We start from the raw sequence: 22,339 nt of genomic DNA, 5'->3' as shown, positions 1-22,339 counted from the left end.
TCTTATCCTATTATTAAAACGTATACCTACCAGGTCCATCAAAAGGCACAAGAGGGTGTGGAATTTTATCTGTGGCACCCAAAGGAATAAGGTACATATCTTTAACCTGCTTCATGTTGTTAGCAGCTACTCCATAGCGCTTTCTGCTACTGAAGTATGCAAAGAGCAAAGTATAAGAAATTTGATCTTCTTCAGTTACTGGTGTGAAGCGAACCACACAAATTTCCTGTTCAAGAAAATAACAAATAATTGTTTAAGGTAATAAGCTAAAGAGTAGCTTGGTTTTAAAACTATTTCTCAATTAGTAATAATCTATTGAACTTTATAATGATGGTACCAAATAACGTGGTTTACCAACTTAAATACAGAAGAGAATATTAAAAGCAAGTAACTCTTAAGAAAAGATCTTTACTGATCCATTGATGGATTTATCTGATGGCTTACATTTCTTACGGAAACATAAGAAATGGAGTCCAAAGGTGATTAATGACTTTTTTGAAGGTGACAGATACAACTTGTCAGTGGCAGAGATGATACTGAAACCCAAGTCTTCTAATATCTACACTATATCCTGATTTCCAATGCTGTAACCTCCACAAAGGGCTGCCTATGTTCTTGACCCACTGGGAACTAAAAGCACCCAACACTTCCACCCTACCATACATTTATATACACAAACAGACAAATCTACTAATAATCCAGTTACTAGGCACTGAATTTAGAAATAAAAAGTGCTGGATGAAGAGACCTTAAAAACATATAGACCATAAATTTTGTAAAGTAATTTGGCTTAGGAATTTTCTTGCTTGCCTCTAGGTTTTGTTTCAGATAGAAAAGACAGTCCTAATTTGTTATTAATTTGGTAGTGTTCAACAACAATGTTTTTTTCATGATGGTATATGGCCGAAATGGGAGAGCCAGATTTGCTGCAAAGCCTAAAACTGATGCAAGCTCCTAAGGAAAACATGTGAATGAGCTGAAATATGACTCTATCTCTTATAAAATGTGTGTCATCTAAACTGCCCTCTTTTAGAGTAAAAATCACCATACATATGTTAGTAACAACTATTACAGAGTGTTTAAATCTGTTAAATTGGAACATACTATAAAGTGTTGGGCAGTAATATATGTGTGGATTCAAGAGTGATTCTCAAAATGCCCAAGAGTAATACTTCTCATTTTTATTAGTGCTTTAAAGTTTATTTGTATTTTAACACTGTATCAATTTAAATTCTAAAAATCTATATTGGAACAAAATATTCTTTTCAGCTTAAGATTATCCATTTTGGATCATTCCAAAGAAAAGCTAGAGACTTCTGAAAAAGAGGCAAAAAAGTAAAATTTATTCATTCAAGATTTATTTAGCGAATGACTGTTAATATACTAGGTACTATCACATCCCCTGGAGGGAAAAACAATCTCTTCTAATGATTAAATTTTCCTCTGTAGTAATATTCTATAAGTTAAAAAAAGAAAAGAAAATGTAGAGAGAAAAAGGAAAAGGAGAAATATTATTGTGATAGAGCCATTTCACAGTATCTTTTCTCCTTTCCTCCTATTACTAATAAGAAGCCCTTAACTTTTAGCTGGGCACATGGCCATCCAATAAAGATTACATTTCCCAGCCTCCCTAGCAGCTATGTATGGATGGCTATGTGACTAGGTTCTTTCCAATGGAAGTTAATGACTGTAATTTGCCTTTGAAACAACTAGACAGGTATTCCTCATTTACTCCTATTTGGTATGTTTGACTGCTGAGGACAACACTCCAATCAACTTCTATATTTTTTGAGTCACTATATTTTAGATTCTCTTTTTTGCAATAGCTTAGCTGTGCCCTAACTCAAACACTTGTCTGTAATAGAAGCAAGGCAAAATTCCAGGGTGAATTTCAATACTTACTCTAAAACATTTCTTCTAAAACATTAACAGAAGCCACAAAGAGAGCATCCCAGGAGAGGAAAAAAAAATGCTGTACTGTTGACAGCCTCAGCAAACGGCTTTTGTTCAGTTTTGTGAGGTATATTACGTAGACTTAAAATGTGTATTGCCTCCTTTCCCCAGGAGACCTTGCACCCTTGCATAAGAATTCTAAACTGTTTACTTTCTAAACATTTTCCCATGCTGGTATAGTGAAAAAAGTTTTCCTCACCTTGGTTCCTGATGCTTTTATTTTTTCCACATAATCCCAAACTGTCTGAGGTGATATCCTGCCACCTACTTGAATACTATCTGGTAGGTCCTATGGTTAAAAAAAAAAAAAAAAAGAGATCAATATATATAGATTATCTTTATTATGACATTAGTAATTCACACAAATTTGATTCTAAGACTAATTTGAAACAGTAATAAAAACAAGTAAATAAAGAGATTATGAAAAATGCATCAGAAAACATAATATAGAGAGCAATTAGGTTTTACTTGAAATGCCAACTACAAATGACTGTTGCCTAAAATACAGCTACTAAGAAAGAGTCTGAGTTCATGCCCAATCTCACTATGAAAGATGGGAAAGGGAAGCAATGGCAAGCATACCACATTAACAATTCAGAAAGAACACAACACATTTCAGAATATTAGCAGAGATTGTAACCTCCCCTTTTGGTAGCAGTAGGCAGGAAAATTCCTTAATAATTAACAGCTGAATTTCAAAGGTTACCAAATGTAATTACAGAGTGTATTTTTGCACAAAGGAGAATAATATTGTAATAATTCAAGGTTTATTTTTTTAAAGGCATAATCTTTCTGAAAACAGATGACTACACATGAAAGCAATTAAGAATATTTAAAACTTTATTCAGTACATTCCTATGTTTTCCATGAAGACTGAGGAAAATCATAAAAACATAATTGATATTAAATTCAATTTAGTTTATTTAAATTATTAACTGCTTTAAAATATTTGATTTGGGATTTTAGTCCCAAACTAAAAACAAGTACAAAACAGAAGTGAAAATCTGGAAAGCAACCACATAAAAACTGTGTCTCGGAGGGGAAAATAATAATTTTGTTTAAAATCAAAAGGATTTTGTAGTTAAGGGCTTACCTCTCCGTTTAAAGAATTATCTTCACCATGGACTGACCAAATAATAAATTTCTAAACAGATTTGCTCAAGAAGAACATCATGGATCTAATTCATTTTTCTCTTATAAAGCTCACATTTTTAAAATATCAAGCAAACTGTATATAAAAGTGATTAGTCTGTTTATTAATCGAAAACACACTGCTAGGCTGGGCCCGGTGGCTCACATCTGTAATCCCAGTATTCTGGGAGGCAGAGGCGAGCAGATCACTTGAGGTCAGGAGTTCAGGACCGGCCTGGCTAACATGGTGAAGCCCTGTTTCTACTAAAAATACAAAAATTAGCCAGGTGTGGTAGCACACATCTGTTAATCCCAGCTACATGGGAGGCTGAGACAGGAGAATGGCTTGAACCCGGGAGGCAGACGTTGCAGCAAGCCAAGATCACGCCACTGCACTCCAGCCAGGGCGACAGGGCAGACTCTGTCTCAAAACAAAAACAAAAACAAAAACAAACCCACAACTGCTAACCAAATAAACTGATCAACATTACATAAACAATATTACATTGAATTAAACTAATTGCAGCCTAATCCAAAGAAAAGTGAAGTTTATGTTAGCCTTAAAAAAAAAAAAAGACAGGCAAATGATTTAGGCTTTTTCAAATAATAAAAGGAATTTTTTTACAATCTTTTAATTCTTTAAAATCAGCAGATAGAGAATAAATGAAAAAGGTCAGATATGAACAAGATAGCAAAATATGGTCTCAACATAAATACAGTATATATGTACTGATTTATTTTCCTTCTATACACATATAAAAATACATTTCCTTCAAAATAATTCAAAAATGTCACTGTCTCATTTATCACAATATTATAATGTTACTGCTGCTTATTTTCCATAAATACCACATAATAGTTTCTTTCTATTTCCCTCAGGTGTAGAACCAACCAAGGGTATCACTTGCAGCTAAACTACAGTCACTAGTCTCACTGGTTTTCAATTAGCTGTAAAGCTTCAACTCCCAGTCTACATAAACCACATTCACAGAAATAGGCAGGTAAGAACAGCAGTCATGAAGATGGGGAAACATAAGCAGTGGGGAAATCAGAAGATCTGTTCAACAAAAAAATCTTAATGTGTTAACATTAAAGATCAAAAGTAAGTAAATCTTTTATTTAAGTGTGTATTCAAAGAAAAACTTGGATATCCATGTAGACTCTCATTGATTTTGAATTATCTGACACAGTGAGGCAGTACATCTTGGGAAAAGTGCAGGACATAGGAGTTTAAAACTTTCAGAGAATAGTTTATTTTACAATTCTAAAGATCCATTTGTTAATTCATAATTATATTACTTGAACTGTTTAAAAATCATTGTTAATAAATATTTCTATTACTAACTCTGTCTTATTTCCCTGTCAATTACTTTCAGAAACACACATTATCAATTCATGCACAGAAAAGCAGAAAAGTTCACAGTACCTCTGTCAGGTATTCTGGGGAGCCAGATACTGGATAGGCTTTGGTAACAAATTTTGCCACAGAAGGCATGTTGATAAAACCTTTCCAGATGAAGTTCAATCGAGCCAGAAAGGTGGACTCAACTTCAACAGTTCCAGGCATCTCTGGACTAGAAAATGACATTAAAAAGCCTAAAGACAAGCTGATGAATAAATCAATGTCCTACCTAGTCATCAGTTACTCGTATTTTAGCATGTCAAGAAGGCCAAAATATGAGGCTATTGACAAAGAGTTCACACTTTCATTTTATAAAATTACATTCATATTTACACAGTAATGTTTTACAAAATCTTCCCTCTTGGGTGGCTTAGGAGAACTAAGATTGAGAAAAGTGCAAACATTTCGTCTTTAATAATCTATCCCTGACTTTTGGGACCAGCATAATTAAAGAGAATTTTAAAGCTGTTTCCCCACACGCTCCAATCTCTCACTGAAACCACTCCAAATAAATTTATTTTCGAAGGCCTGTTTTATCTCAAAGTACATGAAAGTACAGTTATTTTCTCAAATGAGAGGTTCCCAAAATGTCACTTTTCTGTTTTTGAAGACTTGCAAGTATAATCTGGCAAAGATCTATAATGAGTATTACAGAATTTACAACAGAGAAAATTACCGTGGAGCAGGAGAGAATGTTGACTTTGGAGACTCTTGTTTCTCCTCCTCAAAGAATTCAGAAGCCAAAATATTTGAGGTTGAAGACAATGCATCTGCTATACTTTCTGCTTCATTGTCTGAATGTTTGCGAGCTACTCCTACAACAACTTTTACTTTTTTTGGAGAAAGATCATCTACAGGTGGTGCCATTCGACCTAAGCCCAGAATACATCAAAAGAAACCAACTGTTAACTACAACTTTTATAACTTAACCCATTTTCACTTTCTAAAGTTATTTAGGTTCTATGATCCAATTGCTGAGTAACCATACATTTCCTGGGGTTATAGCTAACTGTCATCATTTAGTTATATCACAACCACATTTAAGAATCAGCAGAAAATTCACTAGTGTTCTCCCCACTGCCAGCCCTCTTCTATATATAGGGACCTAAGCTTATCTGAAATGCAATTCAAAGCAAATCATACATGGTTCTACCTGTAATAAAGTTAATTTCCCCTTAAAATCTCTTTATAATTATTTCCTACATGTAAAACATATCATGAGTAAATATGGACAAGATTAGCAGTCCCCAACCTTTTTATCACCAGCAACCAATTTCATGGAAGACAATTTTCCCAAGGACGGTGGGATGAGGGGAGAGATGGTTTCAGGATGAAACCATTACACCTCAGATCATCAAGCATTAATAGTTAGATTCTCATAAGGAGCACGCAACCTAGATCCTTCACATGTGCAGTTCACAATAGGGTTTGCACCCCTATGAGAACCTAACGCCACTGCATCTGACAGGAGGCGGAGCTCAGGCAGTATCGTCCACCGCTCACCTCCTGCTGTGAGGCCCAGTTCCTAATAGGCCATGGACCGTACAGGTTTGTGGCCCGGGGGTTGAGGACCCCTAGAGTAGTAATTCCTCTCTTAGTGAAGTGAAAAATTAGAAGAAGAGAATGTTAAACAACTTAGACAAGCTAAAATGAAAATATTGTTACTAGAACCTAAAACAGGTTTCTTAATTCTCTGACAATTTTTTTTAACTAAACCACACCAAATTCCAATAGTCTCGAGAAGTAACATGAAGAACTAAGACAAATCTGTATATCTGTATCCAGGTTTGGATTATATAGCAACAGCTCATGACTATACATGCCTGAAGAGACACCTCACCAGAGAAGCTATACAGGGTGGCATATAAGCACGAAAAGATGCTCCACATATGTCATCAGGAAAATGCAAAGTAAAACAACAGAGAGATACCACTATACACCTATTAGAATGGCCAAAATCTAGAATACTGACAATACCAAATGCTAGCAAAGATGTAGAGCAACAGGAACTCTCATTCATTGCTGGCAGGAAGGCAAAATGAACTCTCATTCGTTGCTGGCAGGAAGGCAAAATGGCACAGCCTCTGTGAAAAATAGTTTGGAGGTTTCTTATAAGATAAACATACTCTTACCATACAATCCAGCAATTGTGCTCCATGGTATTTACCCAAAGGAGCTGAAAACACATCCACACAAAAAGCTGCATACAGATGTTTATACTAGTTTTATTCGTAATTGCCAAAACTTGTAATAAAACAAGATCTCCTACATTAAGTGAATGGAAAAACTATACATCCAGACAATGGAATATTATTCAATGCTACAAAGAAATGAGTTATCCAGCCATGAAAAGACATAGGGGAAGCTTAAATGCATATTACTAAGTGAAAGTAGCCAATCTGAAAATGTTACATACTAGATGATTCCAATTATACAATATTCTGAAAAAAGCAAAACTACAGAGACAGTGAAAAGATCAGTGGTTTCCAGGGGCTGGTGGGGGTGTTGGGGGAAGGGATGAATAGACAGAGTAAAGAGGATTTTTAGGGCAGTGAAAATACTCTGTATAATACTATAACGCTAGATTCATGTCTTTACACATTTGTCCATACCCACAGAATGTACAACTCTAAGAGTGAACGCCAATGTAAACTATGGATTTGGGGTCATTATTTTTCAATGTAGGTTTGTCAACTGTAGTAACTGCACCACTCTGGTGTGGGATGTTGCTAACAGTGGAGACTATGCACGTAGGGAGGCAGCAGGTATGTGAGAAATCTCTGTAACTTCCTCCCAATTTTGCTATGAACCTAAAAGTGCTCTTAAAAATAAAAAGCTTTTTTACAAAAAAGTAATTTCAGTTTCTGATTTGTCTTATGTTATATATAATAATAAAATATAAATGCTATTTTACTCCTTTACTTTAGTAAATGACAGTATCATCACAACTGCCCACAATGTTTGATGTTCATTCTAATGGTTAAATTCTTGTCATTTGACTCCAGCAAGAACAGTTTTTAAGTTCAAATCATATATAGTATAATTAGGTCTAGACAGTAGACTATACCACACAGTATCAAACTATACCTCAACCAGAAAACCAGTCACATGAAAGCTTAAAGACTGTGAGTGAGTGCCTCACCACCAATATTGGGAAAACAAAACCTACTTAAATTACATATACTAGTATCTAAGTATCCTTCTTTCATAATGAATGCAAAATTTTAGGAAGAAAAACTTCCAATTACCTATGCAGATTTTGCAGTTGAGATCAAAAAGATGCTGTCTGTGTTGACTAGTGGTATCTTTAGACATAGAGTCAACCTCCTCTTTTTGTTTTTCAGATCCTTCTGGCTTCTCCAATGACTTATTGGCGGCTGGTTCCTAACGTAAGTCAAAGTAAAAATTAGTTTTAGCTGATAAAATTTGGCCTCAATTATCAAAATCAATTTATATTTTCCATTTATATTTTTCTAAAATGCAGTTGTTCCATAGATAGGTTTTTGATTTTTGTTTTTTGTTTTTTTTTTTTTTACTATTTCTTAAGAAAATGAATGCTAGCTTTTAACTGTGACTTAAAAGAGCAAAAATTTAAACATTCCCCATTCTTCAAGGCTTCTAGTAAGACTTCAAATTATTTCTTCACTGACTTTTGAAAATAAGAAAAGCTATGCCACCTATCAAATGACAGTCTGCCTAAGAAGCACTTACAAATTTCTAAGCCTACTAAAAAATTCACTAAGTCAGGCCAGGCACGGTGGCTCACACCTGTGATCCCCACACTTTGGGAGGCCGAGGTGGGCAGATCACTTGAGGTCAGGAGTTTAAGACCAGCCTGGCCAACATGGTGAAACTCTATCTCTACTAAAAATACAAAAATTAGCTGGGTGTATTGGCACATGCCTGTAATCCCAACTACTTGGGAGGCTGAGGTGGCAGCATCGCTTGAACCTGGGAGGCGGAGGTTGCAGTGAGCCGAGATTGCTCCACTGCACTCCAGCCTGGGCAACAAAGCAAGACTCTATCCCACCAAAAAATAAAAAGAAATTCACTAAGTCAGAGCACTCCAGGAATCTACACTGTAATAACTGTTCAACAGGTCCCTATAATGCAATTTGAGAGACATTACTCAACACTCAAAAAACCACTAAACCAATAAAATAGGCTACTTTTAAATGGATGCATATTTTAAAATTCCTTTTTCTACTTTAAAAACATTAGGCAAATAAACCTTTTCTGAATCTTCATGCTTTGAGCTATAAAACATGGCATATCTATCCTTACCTGAATCTCCATGGCTGCTTCCTGTTCTTTCATTGGGGCATCACTCTCAATTTCTATTTCACCTTTATGAGTTATTTTGGTGATTGGCCGTCGTTCCACTTCTCTCTGCTCTTTCTCAATCATTTCTATGGTCTAACAGAAAATACTTTTTTAAAAATATTAAATTTAAAATATGTATTTCCAAGTGTACACCTTAAATAATAAGAGCTTACCTAAAAATAAACGAATCATCACAGATGACTTTTAATCTTAAGGTAATGTCTCATATGACAAACATATTCTGAGTACTTTTATATGCCAGAGACAGTTTTAAGTACTGGGGTTATAAGAATTAGACCCCATACCTCAACCATGAGAAGTTCACATGTACATTTATATCAGGAGGCAAATGAAGTCCAAAGTAATTTGCAAAGTGGTGAAAAATACTATTTGTATTTGAAATCTGTTTGCTGATTTAGTACTTTTTAGCAGCTGCCACAGGGAAATAGGAACTATTTTGCTCTTAAATTCCTAATTCAATGTTCTAACATCCCCCACAATAGTAGTTTATTCAAACGACCAATCTGGTAGTCCTTTGTTAGTTGTCTCCTAACCAAGCCTGCTTAGTGACCCTGAAAATTCAGTTGAACAAGCTTAGCAACAAAACATCAAAATTAAGCAAGTATAACAAGAAGTAGTATAAAGGTAGCCAGGAATAGAACAGGTAAGGAAGGCATAGATGGTACTGCCTTTGTTAAGTACAAATCATCCTTTAAAGAAAAATCAGGTACATGGCCTTAAGAAAGAACAAGCTGGCATTTTCTGATACAGATGATACTCGCAGCCAGTTTCAAAGCAGAAGAGTGGCATGTGCATATTTGGGATATGGAGGGAAGGAAGAGGAGGTGACATTATTTTCAAAATATAAGAGGAGGAGAAATTACATATGGTGAAGGTAAAGGAATGTATGAAGAAGTACGATATGTCAAATCAAGGCCTCCAGATGAGCTTCAAACTAGATCTGGCATAGGTCTATATGGAGGTTTAGTGCCTGAGATGTAACTAAATATTATGAACAAAAGAATCAGATAAATCATGTAGAGTTAATATGAACTACAACCAGTATTTTCTAGAATAAGGGGCAAACATTCTGATGCCATTGTAATACAAAAATTGGATAACATGGCTATCTCACTGTCACAATAGCTCTAAGTAACATACTTAATTTTTAAAGGTACTTTAAATACCTTTAAGTTCACAATCTCCAAACAAAAATTCTTGCTATCTGTGAGTTTCAGAATTTTTAAATTTAAACATGAAATATGGTGCACACACTCTATATTACATAACATTCCAGTTAGGTCTGAGACACGTAATTAAATCTACAATATTTCTGTGAATATGAACATTCATACATGGCAATTCAGGTTAAGCTTTATCAATAAATTAGTTATGCGAAAATAACTTTATTTTTCAGAGCTTTTGGCATTTGAAACTTTGGATAAGAGATAAACCTGTACACATTTTTATTCTGACTTAATTCATCTGGCTCTACAAATTACCAATATTCATAATACCTTCAAACTGTGCTGCTGAAAAATACAGATGTAATTATGAAAAGATGTTAATTCTTTTCCCATCCTTCTCATTTACAAACTATAATAAAACACAAGGTAATTCTGTAACCTAGTAACTGGAGAAAATGAGAAAAAAAACTGACAAGATCAGAGAAACCAACAGAATTTAAGAACTAGAGGAATGGAGAACAAGTAACTAAAAGAAGCATGTAGGTGGCTCACGCCTGTAATCCCAACACTTTGGGAGGCCGAGGTGGGCGGATCACGAGGTCAGGAGATCGAGACCATCCTGGTTTAAGAGGTAAAACCCCACCTCTACTAAAAATACAAAAATTAGCTGGGCATGGCAGCGCGTGCCTGTAATCCCAGCTACTTGGGAGGCTGAGGCAGGAGAATCACTTGAACCCAGGAGGCAGAGGTTGCAGTGAGCTGAGATCATGCTGCTGCACTCCAGCCTGGCGAATGAGCTAGACTCCATCTCAAAAAAAAAAGAAGCATGTAACAGAAAGTCTGTGTTATTGTGCAGTCTGTGTTGAATTTACCTCTGTATAATTTTTACCCAATGGCTGAAAAACATAGATTTTGATAGTCAAATGCATATTTATAGATAATCTTACATGTCTGTTTTCTCTTCGTCTCCAAGCAGCTAACTCTTTAGAAGCTAGTTCTTCTGGACTCATTCTGATAAGATGATCAGGAGTTACTTCTCCTTTCAGTACTTTTTTAAATAATATCTGGAAGGATTTTAAAATAGGAATAGAAGGGGAGACAAACATTTAAAAGAGTGGTTACTACACAGAAATTTATAATAAAGATACAATTTTTGAAGACTGATTTACAAATATTTAATTATTTATATATTACCTACTACACAGAGATTAAATGACAGCTTTGTTTTCTAGGAATTTAAGGCAGCAAAACACACATTTCATATAAAAATCAACATATATGGAGAAGCATGTACAGTAGAACCATTACAATACCTACCCAAAAGTTGTATTAAGTCTACCCAGGGACACAATCTAACCATAACAATAAGCAATCTATAGTACAGCGAGGTACTGCATCAAAGAGTTTTACTCAATGTAATGGTCTTCATAGTTTTAAGATTTTACATATTTAAATCCTGACAGGCTTGGAGGAAACTGCAGAGCAAAAAACCACCTGCAAGAAAGAAACCTGAAAGAAACCTGAGGGAGGCCGGGTGCCGCAGCTCACGCCTGTAATCCCAGCACTTTGGGAGGGCAAGTCAGGAGGATCACAAGGTCAGGAGTTTGGGACCAGCCTGGCCAAAATGGTGAAACCCCGTCTGTACTAAAAATACAAAAATTAGCTGGGTGTGGTGGCATGTGCCTGTAATCCCAGCTACTCGGGAGGCTGAGGCAGGACAATCATCTGAACCCGGGAGTGGAGGCTGCAGTGAGCTGAGATGGCGCCATTGCACTCCAACCTGGGTGACAGGGCAAGACTCCGTCTCCAAAAAAAAGAGAAAAAAACCTGAGGGAAATAAATCTTTATTTAATTGCTGAAGAAAAGCTTCCAGATTATGTAATTCCAGAAGCATCTGATCCTCGGGACCATGATGGCAGAATGTACAATTTTAAGTCTCTGTTAGTGTACTTCAAGAAAATACCTCAAATCACCTACTGTAGCAAATATCCTTATACAAATTTATATCAGTTGTGTGAAAACCTTTTAAGCAAAAAGGTTGCATCTAATCACATTCTGTTACCTAGAGTAATCTATAGTAAAAAACTGCTGGTGGACCTAGATAAACGTCACTCACAAGAGATCAGTCATGTTCTGAACCTTTAAAATGTTCGCTGGCATGATTTTTGCTTATTGTACTTATCAGAGACCTACTTTTGGTGTTGAGAGCTAACACTGACACATACACGCACACACATGCACAGCCTTTAGATTTCCTCTGTCCAAAACATGAAATCCCAAGAAAAAATTAGGGGTTTAATTAACATTTACTCTACTGCTATAATACTTGGAACTACAGTTATATTTAAGACTACCTTTAGAACTAAAGTTATGTATTTTCTTAAGAAAATAAATTACATTTCGATAAAAACAATTTAAAAGCATTTTTACTCTATCTTCAGATTTAAGTACAAAATAGCTCTATTTTCAGATTTAAGAAAAAAATAGTGTTATAGATTTTAGCTTAAAAGTTTTTGAAGAATACATATGAATGAATTTTTTAATAAATTGTATTATATAAAGGAGAGTAAATAAAAAATAATATAAATCAGGTTAAGACACGTTTAGCATTTCAGTAGACTGAATGGTTAATGCTATTAGTATGCAGAATTATTCAGTAGCAAAAAGACTATTAAAATTACATGTTCTACATCAAAAGGAAATTATAATCTCACTCCAATTAATAAATTATAGATCTACTGTATTACAATCTGAGATACCTATGTACTCAGGAAAGTTGGAAGCATAAACATATGAACAAAGCATACTTACATTGTTTTTAGGATCTTTCAAATTAAACATCAAACTTCTATATTTGTTCTTATATTTAGCATCTGTGTCCCGAAAAAAAGAGAAAAGCTCTTTCTCAATTTTTGTGGCAACTTTTGCTGCCTTTTCCTCTGGTACCTTCAAATTTGAGTCTGTAAGTCTTAAAATTAGAACAATTCAATTATTTTTCAAATGTATAAAGCATAATTATTGATACTTCTATAATAAAAATATATGTTACCTCTTCATAAGAATGTCTTTGAGAGAATGTCTGACACTTTGCCTGATCTGATCTGCAGAAGGCTTGGAAGCAGAAGCAGCAGGATGTACATTAAGCACTCCTTTTTCAACTTTCTTCTTTTTCATCTCGTGCTTCTCATGAGTACCTAATTTGAATAAATATTGAAACTCATTACATTGCTTTTAAAAACATCTTTCCTTTTTAATGAATAAGTTTATAAACAAAACTGATTAAAAGTCACTATTTAGAAATAAGATCAGAACCCACAATCCATACTGAAATATTCCTGACACTGAAATCCTAATTAAAATGAATAGTGACTAAAACCTGGTCCTACTCTTTCCTCAATTTAGACAATGGTTTTTAGAGCTAGTTATTTTTCCACACATATATATTAATTAACTTTTAAAAAGTTTTCAGAAATTTTGATCTGAACTTATTAGGAGCAGATAACCTAATACCACAAAATTGATGAATCTCTTCTGGTTTTACTAATTTGAATGTTAAGCTTTTCAAATTATTTTTATTCTATCATTACTAATTCCCACGCATCTCCAAAATCTCAATGTCAAACATCCCACTGCTCTGACTTATTATACCAGCACATTTATTCTAGAATCTCCTCATGCCAACAATTCTTAAATCTATGATTTTTACCATCTTCATGTATTCACTTTTCATACATTATAAACTTAGATTAGACAGTCCAATACCATTACCAGCCCCTCGTATACTTAATATCTTTATTCTCTCTCTTTTAAACATGTGTGTTGGCAAAACCACAACCCTGCTCAAAGCCAACTTTTATCCTTCACCCAAATAGGCAACAAACGGCTGAAGACAAGGGAGAAAAATAAGCACTGGTACTGACAGATGTCATTTTAAATTTATAACCACAAGTTTTAAGTAGGTAACTCAACCTTCTGCCCTAATCCTATTAACTTTTCCTAATAAATTTGCTCTCCCACTTTTTAAGATATCTATTTCATACTTTTTCTCCTCTCATCTCAAACCAACAATACCTCCTTCTCAACTACAATCTTTTTGATTTGCTCTTCATATTTCACTGAAAAAAAATGGAAAAACTGTCAACTATCATTTTCCCATTACCAAATCCAACCTACCTACATTAGTTCTTCCCCCTACCACATACAATCTTCCCTACTATCCAATGGATGAGCTTTACCTTTTTGATAAATACCTCCCTCCATGTGGAGTGAATCCCATCCCCTCTTGTCTTCCTGAGTTTCACACCTACACTATCACTTCTCTCTCTTACATCATCAACATCATCTCTCTCTAGCTGTCTCTTTCTATTGGATCATTCCCATTAGTCTTACAAACATGCTATAATATCTTCTTCAAAAAAAAATTCACATCCACTTCTAACTACTACAGCATTTGTTTCTTTAAACAGCAAAACCCCGAGAGTTATCTGTAATCAACGTCTCCAGTTCCTCACTCTTCCATTCATTCATAAGCCACTACAACTGTTTTTTTTCCCTACTGCTCCACCGAAACCATTCTAGTCAAGGTCACCAATGATTTCCATTTTGCTAAGTCATAGACTTAACAATCTTGTGTTTATCTCACTAAATGTCCAGACAGCATTTGGTCATTCCTTCCTTCTTGAAACTTCACCTGGCTTCCAGGCCACCAGTCTTAGTTCTCCTCTTTCCTCACAGGCCACCCATTAGTTTCCTTTGCTGTATAACGTCTTCTCTCCCCAACTCTTAAAATGCTGATGGCCAGGTTCAATGGCTCATGCCTGTAATCCCAGCACCTTGAGAGGCCAAAGCAGGAAGATCACTTGAAGGCCAGGAGTTTGAGACCAGCCTGGCCAACATAACGAAATACCATCTCTACAAAAAATCAAAAAATTAGCTGGGTGTGGTGGTGCACACCTGTAGTCCCAGCCACTCAGGAGGTTGAGGCGAGAGGATAGCTTGAGCCCAGGAGTTCAAGGCTGTAGTGAGCTGCTATTGCACTACTGCACTCAAGCCTGGGTGACAGAGTGAGACCCTGTCACAAAAATAAAAATAAATGCTGGCGCTTCCCAAGGGCTCTGCTTCTGTCCCTTCATTGTCAAACTCTCCTGTAGCTATTTATATCTAAGCCCATGATTTTAAATACAGGTTGAGTATGCCCTTATATGAAATGCTTGGGACCAGAGCATTTTCAATTTCAGATTTTTTCAAATCTTGGAATATTTGCATTGTAGTTACCAGTGGAGCATCCCAAATCAGAAAATCTGAAATCCACAATGCTCCAACAAGCATTGCCTTTGGGCATCATGCCAGCATTCAAGTTTCAGATTTTAGATTTGGGATGTTTAACCTGTACTAACTGCTATGCACTAGTAAATCCCAAATTTATATACCAACCTCCAAAGTCTTCTAATAGGCTCCAGACTCATCAGCCAAAGATTTACTCAAAACATTTCCACCTCGATGTCTAATAGGAATCTCATAATGGCCAAAACATAATTTTTCAATTTTCTTCCCCAAACCTTTTTCTTTTCTCAGACTCTATTTCCTTCACCAATACCAACCTATATCTAACCCATCAGCAAGTTCTGTCAACTCTATTATAAAACATATGTGAATCTGACCACTACTCACTACCTTCATTCTGTTTCCATTCCAAGCTACCATCATTTCTTTCCTAGGATATTGCTACGGACTAATCAGGCTACTCTCTTTCTCTCCTGCCTTCCTACAATCCAAACTGTACAGAGCAACCAGAGTTTTCCCTTGTACAAAACCCTCTAAAGGTTTCCGACAACATTCAGAACAAAATATAAACTCTGCCATAGCCCCAAAGGTCCCATGAGGTAGAATAAACCATCGGAGTACCTGCTACTCTTGTTCTAATTACAATCCACAAAGAATTACTAGTAAAACTGGAATTCTGGGGTCCTTGGGAGAAATTAATCACATCCTACTAATGTTCCTGAAAGACAGGGAGAGGAACGCTATACAGATAGACATATACTCAGGTTTTAAAATAGGGTACGAGCAGTAATTTTCTCTGAACTCATCTTCTAACACTGTTCTATCCCTTTATGTATTACCTTCTAATCACTCTACAGTGGCTTTCTTGCTCCTCAAATGCCACACTTCTTTCTACCACAAAGCCTTAAGATTTGATGTGTCCCTTACCTAGTACCTCCTCCAAAAATCTTTGCACCCCTTCAAATCCCACCTCACAAGTTACTTCCTCCATTCCATGTAAAACAGAAGTCCCATTACTCTTCCCACCTGTGACTATCCATCCCATTACTCCACTTTTTCTTCTCAAGCTGTAAAATAACATGCAATTTTCTTACTTGCAAACTTACTGCCTTCTTCCATTAGTATTTAAGTGCCATGAGAAGAGGGGTCTTATCTTAATTTCACTAGCGCTTCCCCAGAATTTAGAGCAAGTTTTAATTACAAGTAAGGCCAATCACCTAACCCATTTGTATTGCCTTAATGGCAATACATTTAATAATGTTAAATTTGTAAAAATTCCCTAAGTATACTAATTAATTGTATATTAAATAAGATATAAATATATTAGTATATAATTTTTTCTGTTCATCTCACTACCTGGTTTTGAAGCTTTTTCTCCTGTGCAAGTAACAGTTGTAGACTCTTTCGGTATTTTTTCACTTTTTTCTTCTGAGGATCTCCGAGGTAAAACTGGTTGTCCCATCTTACGAAGAGGAGCTAGCTGCCATTTTTTAATTTCATTATCTCTACAGTCTGATGAATTTCTGCCTTCACCAGACTCCTGGAAAATGAGTACTTAATTCATTAGAATGAAAATAACTAAACAATCTTTGTTTTTTAAGACGTACAAAAATAACTCTTGATTATTAGTAAAATGAGATTCACTCTTTCATTCGAAATCTATTCTGCACCTATTTTGTGTAGAACACACAATAGCTTATAAAGGAGAAACAAAGGACATAGAGATCATGTTCCCAATACCATTAGTAGAAAGAAAATTAAAAATAAGGTAGTAAGAATTCTCTTATTTGGCTCTGGATATGGAAAAAGGAGGAAATTGTGAAGAAACAAGTATCCATATTCTAAAACAAATGAAATTAAGTTCACTTATATACTAGCAAGTGTATCAATTAAGTTCTCAGTATGCCTATTGGCAATTTTAATTCCCATGAGGTAGAATAAACCATCAGAGTACCTGCTACTCTGGTTCTAATTATAATCCACAAAGAATTACCAGTAAAACTGGAATTCTGAGATCCTTGGGAGAAATTCATCACATCCTACTAATGTTCCTGAAAGACAGGGAGAGGAACGCTATATAGTCAGACATATACTCAGGTTTTAAAATAGGGTACAATCAAAATAGTGCTTTTCTCTAGACTAAGAATCCTCTAATTTTTTATTATTTGTCTGGTTTTTGTCTGCAACTAGACATTCTTGAGAGCAGGAATATACTTCAATATAATACACCCAAGGCACACAGTGCTATGCCACACAACAGAAACTCAATAAATAGTTCAACATAAAAATCTAGGGATAAGAAAAGCAGATTCCATAAACTAACATCAGACAAGTCCAAGAAAGAGTCAACAGTTCACATCAAAAAGAAAAGGAAGCAGTGATCACTTGCATGGTGCACACATTTACAAAATCAGACTCACCTCAGATTCTTTTCTGATACAGACTGGATAAAGAGGTTCTCAAAATGTTAAAATTGTTAATGTTTTACGATGTCTTTTTATTTATTTATGAGACGGAGTTTCACTCTTTTGCCCAGGCTGGAATAAAGTGGCACAATCCCAGCTCCCTACAACCTCCACCCCCCAGGTTCAAGCGATTCTCCTGCCTCAGCCTCCCAAGCAGCTGGGATTACAGGCATGCACCACCATGCTCGGCTAATTTTTGTATTTTAGTAGAGATGGGGTTTCACCATGTTGCCCAGGCTGGTCTCAAACTCCTGGCCTCAGGCGATCCGCCCACCTCAGCCTCCCAAAGTGCTAGGATTACAGGTGTGAGCCACTGCACTCAGCCTTTATGATGTCTTTTTAAGCAAGACAGAGACAACTCAGCTATGGTCAATACAATGAGCTATATTTCTCATTGTACTGCATATGTATATGGCCAAGAAGCTGTACGTAAGAGGTGATTATTAATACTAGTTAATAATAAATAGAAGTTTTCCAAAGACATGCTATAAACTGTTCTCATTGTGGCTCTCAGATCCATATTATCAATTACTTTGATGATCAAACCAACAAAGTAATAACACGTATCAGAAGGACACAATCTGATTTTCAAAGTCTTGACAGACAAAAAATATTAGATGCCACAAAGATATGACAAACTAGAACTTAATCCAGATTTGTCATACAAGGAATGCCTGAAAGAAACGGATTTGTAAATAGGTAAGATTCTGGAGAACACATCCTCATGCTCTTCAATCTAAATTAACTTCCATATCGTGTTGCAGAGAAATTAGTTTTAATAAGGAGGCTTCAATTCAGGGATGCAAATTTCAGCTCAAACTGATGAACTTTCTGACAATTAGATGCTTAAAAATGAAGATGTATCCCCTTGCAATGGATTTCAAACAGAAACTAGATCATCACTTCCTAGAAATGTTGTAAGGCATATTAATAAATCAAAATGATTGGACCAAAAGATTTCTAAAGCTCCAACTCTAAGATTCATGTTCTTTGCATTTTGGATTATACTTGCCTAACCACATACATGTGTTGCCACTGTGTTTCCTCTCTATCAGTATTCTATAAGAATAACAAATTAACGACTAAAAAAGTGATAGGTAATAAAAAGGTAGACGAGGAAAGAAAATTTAATCAGATAAAATGTCGTGTCCTTTATACATTTCTCCTATTAAAGCCTAAATATCTTGAAATTTCTATTTAGAAAATACTTTCAGAAGGTAGTCAGAAAAATAATGCCAAATGGTCAAAGGGCTGGTAGATATTTATGGACTGAAAAGCTTTTTTAAAACCACTTAGCAAGCACAATTTACACTTAATGGCCACAAGATCCACACACATCCTACAACAGAAAATTCAAGTACCAAACTAGGGGCTAGAAATGGCAAAAAAGATTGTAAGAGATAAGGCCTGCATATTCTAAAAGTCACTATCTGGTTTCACCAAGACTGACAAAAAATTTTAAATAAAAACCTATTCACTTTCATGGAAAACTAAATTTGAATATGTAAAAGAACATTAAAACTTCTAAAGAGAAATTTCAAAATTATTGCAGTCAGTCCATACAAAAAGCTCTTAAATAAACAAAATAATGCATTAATGAAGAGCTCACCCGTTTTAAAATTTTGACCTTGTGCTTCACTGTATCATCTATATATTTGGTTCTATCATTTGTTGTGTGTTTTGATAATCCAAGCTTTTCACACTCCATTGTTTTATCTCCACTATGGAATTCAACTGTAGCTTGGTTTTCCAAAGTATCTGGATCTAGTATTTCAGTCTTTTTGTCTTCTTCAGCACAACATTTTACACAGACATATTCTTTGTCTTCCTCGCCCATCTGCTGTGCTTGAGAAAGACTTAACCCAACACAATCACCATGAAACCAGTCATCACATCTCCCACAGCCAACCATAAACCTGGAAAACAGAACACCAAAAAACTTTTATCCCTTTTTTTAACAAGAAAATCTATGGCAAAAATGAGGCTAAATTAAATTTTCAATATTTGATTTTCTGAAACTTTGTATGTTTTCCATCTCTATCCATTCCATAAGTTCAACATACAGCAAGTTTTCAAAGAAAATAATATTCTATTAAAATGATACCTTTAAGGCCTCAAATATTTCTCCTCTGGTATGAATGAGAAAATGCTGGGGGAGGGAGGGGACAATAAACCATCAGGAAGAAAAGACAACTGGCCTTTGTCAGTCTTGAATACTATAAACAATAACAAAGTATAGACTAACAATAAATTTATCCACTGAGAAGGGTGGTAAGTTCTTGGTAATAATTTCATCACAGACAATCCATCAAAGTTACAGCTACCTACCTCACCACAGACGTGACATCACACATAAAATTGGGAAGAATTGTTTATCCAACAAATCGTTTTAAATAAAAGAAAAAACTAACAATAGTAACAAAAATGGAACTCAAAAACTAGCATGATGGAGCCTCTCCAACTGTTTATTAGCCACCTTACCTAGATAACCTCAGAATATTCTGGTTCATGGTGTCACGTTGATTCAGCTAAAGAATCTTTTTCTGTACTTTTAAGTTCAAAGGACTTCCTTACTAATGACCATGTGTTTTAGATAAATTTTTTTCCAAATAAAGATCACTATTCTATCTTAACATAAAAATATTAGTACTTGGGTTGGATCTAATTCCCAATCTCCTTATAAAAGTTTTCCCATCATTGTCTTTTAGCTAAGTAATAATTTCACTAACCAATAGGAAAAGTCCAGGGATGTGAAACGTATGACTCTAAAAAAGCTTCTATCTTCCCAATTTAAAAGGAGTATCTATAACTACTTTTGAAAATAATAGCAAATGAGATATATACACAGCAATTTAATTTACCTGCTTTTTAACCCATTGTTAGGAAAGCTGCAATGCTTTCAGACAACCATCCTTAACTTTGTCCTTTTTTCATCTTCAGGCTAGCAATTTATGATATAGCTGAAAGACTTAAAAGGATTTAGGTATGTACTTTAACGATCTAAAGACTGTGCTACTGATTTTGATAATAGTGGCACCACCAATAGTACCAAGCTCCTTTCAAAAAGCTGTAATCCAAGAGAGAGGATATTGAAGGTAACACACTGGGTGATATGGTCAATTCAAAACATACCAGAGGTACTGTTTTAATGTTAAAACTGTAAAAACTACAAGAGTGAGTTCCAATCCTTACAGTGTTTTTAAAGTCTTGCCAAATACCTCATTCCTCAATAACAGCACTTCCTTTTCTTCTTCCTCATGTGCCTATTGTGTATAAAACCACTACTATGCCTTGAGACTTGACTTCATCACATCTATAACTTATCATTCTTTATCCTTGCTGGTAATACCTGTGCTAGCTTTAGCAGGTTAAGTCCTCATTTCCCTAGGGATTAATTTGGTTTAAAAAAATAATATAGAATATTTGGGGTTGACAAGCAAGAAAACTTTCGAACAATGTAACACACGTTTGGAAGACAGAAATAATTCCTACAGGTTTGAGATTTTTGATGGGCCCATAATGATACAGATATTCTAGCAAAAGGGGAATAAAGTTTGAAATGCAGGTGGTTAAAAGTTCTCCCACTTCGGGTTGCAAAGCTAAAATATTAAAGATGATTATTTGTAATGAGCATTGTAGCTTTCCTAACAATGGGCTAACTGCTATTTCTTGAAAGCAACTGTCTAACATGAATGTTTCTGAAATGCTGAAGGAAAGCTAATGATTTCCCTTTACTTCCACAATCAAAGGTATATTAAGATTTCTTCAAAGCAAGTCTGGGATAGTTTCAGTGAGACATGACTTAAAAACCTGCAGTACAAATAATGCTATTGTTCCAAATCCAAACCTAAAGGTCAAAATATAAAGCACATATTAAGGAATTTTCACATTTTTATTTCACAACCAGGGAAGAGTGGTTTGATGATCGTGAAATTTATCAAGCAACTCTTTCAATAAGCCTCATTTCAAGTTGGAAATGTCTCATTCAAACTTGAGAGGCTATAAAAAGCAAAACTCTAGTGCCATCTACAGATGTATCTTAATAGTTTATATTTTAGGTTAAAAAATGCAGTTTTAAGAGTTTTTGAGAGAGACAAAACACTCACTCTTCTAAGATCAGAGAATTCTACGTCACATAAACATTAAATCATTTTTGTTACTAACAATCTGCAGAGAAAAATACAATCATTTGTTCTAGAAGAAAATTTCTTCTCAGAAGTTTTCTTGTTTGAAAGCTATAAATCCATTTTCTGTTTGTTTTTTAAATATTATCTGATATACTAGTCTTCTACAATTGGGGCCAAGAAAGTGTAATGCAAACTAAAAACTCAAGCATCTTCTGGAGAAGTAGAAAAACAGAAACCACAAGGTAAATAACATGAAAAAACTAAGACTTTCTCCTTACAAAATGCCAACTGACCTACGTTTAAAAGAAGTTCAAAAGTTGCATTAATTTAAAAAATCAGAGGATTAAATAATCTGGTCTTTAAAATCTTACACCTTTGATGTAAGTTTGAATCAGGAAAATAAAAGGAAGCAATAAAAATCTAGCATATGTTGCTTCTTTAAGGGTCGTCTTTAGCATATGCAATAGA

The 22,339-nt window shown here is 35.1% G+C and overlaps 1 protein-coding gene across 6 annotated transcripts in view; it reads right to left on the bottom strand.

The window, feature by feature from the left end:
- The window catches only part of PHF3 (PHD finger protein 3), a 79,074-nt gene that overhangs the window by 3,065 nt on the left and 53,670 nt on the right, over nt 1-22,339 (bottom strand). For all 6 annotated transcript variants that reach the window (XM_031011884.3, XM_055391313.2, XM_063707691.1 and 3 more), the window contains 11 exons: nt 19,354-19,660; nt 16,636-16,819; nt 13,046-13,190; nt 12,808-12,964; nt 10,944-11,060; nt 8,771-8,902; nt 7,735-7,870; nt 5,163-5,358; nt 4,511-4,658; nt 2,153-2,242; nt 31-226 (listed from right to left, as the gene is read on the bottom strand). In XM_031011884.3, the coding sequence (XP_030867744.2) occupies nt 31-226; nt 2,153-2,242; nt 4,511-4,658; nt 5,163-5,358; nt 7,735-7,870; nt 8,771-8,902; nt 10,944-11,060; nt 12,808-12,964; nt 13,046-13,190; nt 16,636-16,819; nt 19,354-19,660 (1,808 nt within the window). The remainder of the gene's footprint in view (nt 1-30; nt 227-2,152; nt 2,243-4,510; nt 4,659-5,162; nt 5,359-7,734; nt 7,871-8,770; nt 8,903-10,943; nt 11,061-12,807; nt 12,965-13,045; nt 13,191-16,635; nt 16,820-19,353; nt 19,661-22,339) is intronic.

The sequence above is a fragment of the Gorilla gorilla genome, chromosome 5 (genome assembly GCF_029281585.2).
Source record: "Gorilla gorilla gorilla isolate KB3781 chromosome 5, NHGRI_mGorGor1-v2.1_pri, whole genome shotgun sequence".
Taxonomy (NCBI): domain Eukaryota; kingdom Metazoa; phylum Chordata; class Mammalia; order Primates; family Hominidae; genus Gorilla; species Gorilla gorilla.
The sequence above is the reverse complement of the archived record's forward strand: the minus strand, read 5'-3'. Positions and strand labels throughout refer to the sequence as shown.